We start from the raw sequence: 4,169 nt of genomic DNA, 5'->3' as shown, positions 1-4,169 counted from the left end.
GTTTAAGTATAAATGAAGCTTAGAGAAATAAAGGAGCATCGTTGACTGCAGCGATCCTCTCGACCCCATCTGTCCTGTGTCTTTATTTCTTAGCCTAAAGGAACGCGTCGTGTTGCTCGCTGAAATCTCCCGGCTGGTCCGGCAAGTGGCGCCCAAGCGTGTGGCTAGACGAAAGTTCCTCTCGGCCGCTACCCGCTGGAAGGCAGATGGCATGGGCCGGATCCAGTTCTAACATGGGGGAGAGGTCATGTTTGTGTTTTCCCGCAGAATGCCGAAGCGCTGCGCTGGCTCCCGGAAAGGCTGGTACGCACGGCGGAGGAGGTCACTGGTGGAGCGAATGAGACAGCTCACAATCCAGGAGACAGCCCCGCTGCCGACAGCTCAGCAGATACAGGCCCTGTTACAGATGGCATGTGAGAATGCTCCAAACCCTTCCCCCGCCTCTCCTACTAGTATATTAATTTCTTTATTACTCCTTTTAAACCAGATAAGTTCCATGAATGCTGATGTCTTCTGGGCGTATGTTCCTGATCCCCCTCTTTTGCAGCCTGTCGGATGGGAAATGAGTTCTGTTCCTGTGTATGTGAATGACACAATACTTTTGGGGGGGTTTTCTGATAAACATATTTTTCCGCAGAATGCCAACATTTCTTATACTGGATCCTCTTCACAATTACCAATGTGCTTTTTCCAAAATCATAATGTTTCAGGTTGTCTTACTGTTACAGATGCACAATACTTTGGTTATGATTACGACCATGACCGCCGTAATTGGATAGTGGATATTCCTAGCATTACGAGATCCACAGGATTTGCACGACGAGTCAATGGATCCGGACCTAAAGACATTCCATTTTGTGGCCTGGGGGTAGAAGGACGATATATAGCTGTGCCATGGAAACTTTGTAGAGATGAGACTGCTACTGTATATTCTATTACTAATGACACACATTCCCTTTGGGACTGGTCGCCAGACTCCAACAGGAACCCCGGAAGGGAAGGCAGCAGACAACTTGCAGCCAGAATTTGGAATCTTGGCGGTTCCACGGTGTATCAGACTGAGATATGGAAGCTGTTGGCTGCTTTCGCAACAGATGGGACCCGTTTGCAGACCGGAGGGAAGATCAAAGGAGTACTATCCTGGAGAGCATATTGGTGGAATGAGACTTGGAGATATCCTCGGGCCTGTGTACCCTATCCCTTTATGATCCTTGTTGGCTTTCTGACTCTTTCTAAAAATGCTAGCCTATATCATGTTCATTGTTTTAATTGTACCCTGACTAATTGTATAAGAGGTATGGAAAATAATTCTGGGGCTTTGATAGTCAAACAACCGCCCTTCGTCATGATGCCTGTGAACCTTACTGAACCTTGGTATGAGGAGTCAGGGCTTGAGCTATGGAATAAGGTGCGTACAGCCCTTGCTAGGCCACGAAGGGGGATAGGATTAATAATTCTGGGAGTAGTAACTCTTATAACTTTGATTGCTTCTGCTGTTACTGCTTCTGTATCTTTAGCTCAATCTGTGCATGCTGCTAATATCGTAGATGATTTGGCAAAGAACACTTCAAAAGCCTTAGGAGTTCAAGAAGATATAGATAGAAAATTAGAGGATAGGCTAAATGCGCTTTATGATGCAGTAAGATTTTTGGGAGGAGAAGTGCAAGGGTTAAAGCTAAGAACAAAAATTAGATGTCATGCTAACTATCGTTGGATTTGTGTTACACCAAAAATTTATAATAATACTGAGACCCCTTGGAATAAGATAAAATTACATTTAGATGGTATTTGGTATAATGAAAACATTTCCTTGGATCTAATACAACTTCATCAGGAAATTCTTGATATAGAAAATGCTCCTCGGGCTAGTATGGATTTGGCAAAAAATGCTGAAGAGTTTGTTAACAGTTTGTTTTCCAATTTTCCCTCGATTACCTCACTTTGGCATCTTTTTTCAGGGGTCGTGGCTGTGCTCCTAGTGTTTGCGCTTTTTGTGTGCATTGCTCCTTGTATCATAAAGAAATTCATTACAAAGTTGTGGGACATCAAGGCTGTCCTACACAGTAATTACTTACGCCAAAAGAATCAGGCGTGCCCTTTTACTAAATAAAAGAGGGGGAGCTGCGGGGAGCGGCTTGAAAGAGCTGACTCTGGGAGCTGCCTTGATTATCAAGGGTTCCTTCAAGGACATAGCTCTCTGTCCCGCCACCCCTCTGAATTTACTATCCAAAGATAAACACAACACTAGTAAGCCTTGAATGCACACAAGACGCAGACAGACAGCCTTTTTACGATTACCCCTAATCTAAATCAGGATGCCATTCCTGTGCTCTGACGCCTAGTGAGAGTTCTAATTATTGTTATCTTAAGATGATGTACATGGGGAAGAATTTTCTTTGTGATGTCTCCTTCTTGGTTTAAGTATAAATGAAGCTTAGAGAAATAAAGGAGCATCGTTGACTGCAGCGATCCTCTCGACCCCATCTGTCCTGTGTCTTTATTTCTTAGCCTAAAGGAACGCGTCGTGTTGCTCGCTGAAATCTCCCGGCTGGTCCGGCAAAGAAAGTCTCTGTACTTCAGTTTCCTCACCTATAAAATGGGAATGTTGTTAACACCTTCCTCGTAGATTTTCTTTTTTAGTTTTGTTTTGGTTATTTTTTTTCATTTATTTTATTCGTTGGAGGCTAATTACCTTACAATATTGTAGTGTATGGATTTTGCCATATCTTGTATGGATTTTGCCATACATTGACATAAATCAGCCATGGATTTACATGTGTTCCCCATCCCGATCCCCACTCCCGCCTCCCTCTCCAACCCATCCCTCTGGGTCTTCCCAGTGCACCAGCCCTGAGCACCCTTCTCAAGCATCCAACCTGGGCTGGTGATCTCTTTCACCCTTGACAGGATCCTTGTTTCAATGCTGTTCTCTCTGAACATCCCACCCTCGCCTTCTCCCGCACAGTCTAAAAGATTTTCTTTTCTATTAAATGAAGCAGAGCATCTACAACACCAAGGACATTTCTTAGTAGATCTAACTAACGTATTATTTTTGTGTTTTTAAAAATAGTATTGAAATCGAATTTTTTCCCCTAGCAGTTTAAATAGAAAAACCCCTATCCCACAAGTTTGCTAGGTATAGATACATACTCTCACAAAAATCCCATCGTTTTCACTCACTTGTCACTTCATGAATATCTCGGCACCTCAGTTTGCTCATCTATCAAATGGGAATATTGATAACACTTTCCTCGTGGCTTTTCAATTTAATTAAGTGAAGCAGAGCATGTAAAACACCCAGGACATCACTTAGTAGATCTAAGTAACATCCTTAAGTTTTTTTTTAGTAGGTAGAATTGAAATCAAGATCCCCCTTCAATAATCGAGATAGACCATGCCCTTCCCCCAAAAGCTTACTAACTGTCGATAAATATGCTAACCAAAAAAACTTTCATTTACTACTGACTTCATTAAGTCTCTGTGCCTCAGCTTCCTCATCTATAAATTGGGAATACTGACAGCACCTTCCTCGTAGATTTTCTTTTTAATTAAATGAAGCTTAACATGTAAAACAGCCACCATTGTTTAGGAGAGCTAACGACCATACATAATATGGTTTCTTTTAAGAGTGTTATAATCTTTATTTTTTTCCCCTCAGCATTGTAGATTGTCTTTTTACCTTACTGATTTTTATTTTTAATTAAATGAAACAGAGCATGTAAAATACCCAGGACTTGCTTAGTAGACTTAAGTAAAATACTTAATTTTTTTAATAGAATTGAAATATTTTTCCCCCCAGAATCTAATAGACAATGCCCTTACCAACAAAGTTTATTAAGTATGGATAAATATACTCACCAGTACATCATCTTTCACTTACTAATTACTTCCTTAATGCCTGTGTGCCTCGGTTTACTCTTATATAAAATGGGCATGTTGATAATACATTCCTCTCACATTTTATTTGTAATCACATGAAGCAGAGCATGTAAAACACTGAGGACATGCTTAGTAGAGTTAAGGAACATACTTAATTTTGTTTTTTGAATAGAATTGAAATCAAGTTTTCTTCCCGAAACATTCTAGATAGACGATGCCCTTTCCCACAAAGATGACTAAGTCTAGAGAAATATGGTTAGCAAAAGCATCTCTTTCACTTACTCGCAACT

At 41.1% G+C, this 4,169-nt stretch overlaps 1 protein-coding gene across 1 annotated transcript; it reads left to right on the top strand.

Annotated features, from left to right (window-relative positions):
* The first annotated feature begins 268 nt into the window (after positions 1-268).
* Positions 269-2,526, top strand: LOC136154710 (endogenous retrovirus group K member 13-1 Env polyprotein-like). Its single transcript, XM_065916875.1, has 2 exons — positions 269-413; positions 729-2,526. The coding sequence occupies exons 1-2, from the start codon at positions 269-271 to the stop codon at positions 2,108-2,110; spliced, it is 1,527 nt and encodes a 508-aa protein (XP_065772947.1). The 3' UTR covers positions 2,111-2,526.
* The last annotated feature ends 1,643 nt before the right edge of the window (positions 2,527-4,169 follow it).

This window comes from Muntiacus reevesi, chromosome X, assembly GCF_963930625.1.
Source record: "Muntiacus reevesi chromosome X, mMunRee1.1, whole genome shotgun sequence".
NCBI lineage: Eukaryota > Metazoa > Chordata > Mammalia > Artiodactyla > Cervidae > Muntiacus > Muntiacus reevesi.
The sequence above is the reverse complement of the archived record's forward strand: the minus strand, read 5'-3'. Positions and strand labels throughout refer to the sequence as shown.

Excerpts from the sequence above, each read along its gene's own strand:
- LOC136154710 (XM_065916875.1), top strand. The coding sequence starts at position 269 with ATGCCGAAGCGCTGCGCTGGCTCCCGGAAAGGCTGGTACGCACGGCGG. Across the intron at positions 414-728 it reads GGCCCTGTTACAGATGGCAT|ATGCACAATACTTTGGTTAT; the intron begins GTGAGAATGCTC and ends TTACTGTTACAG.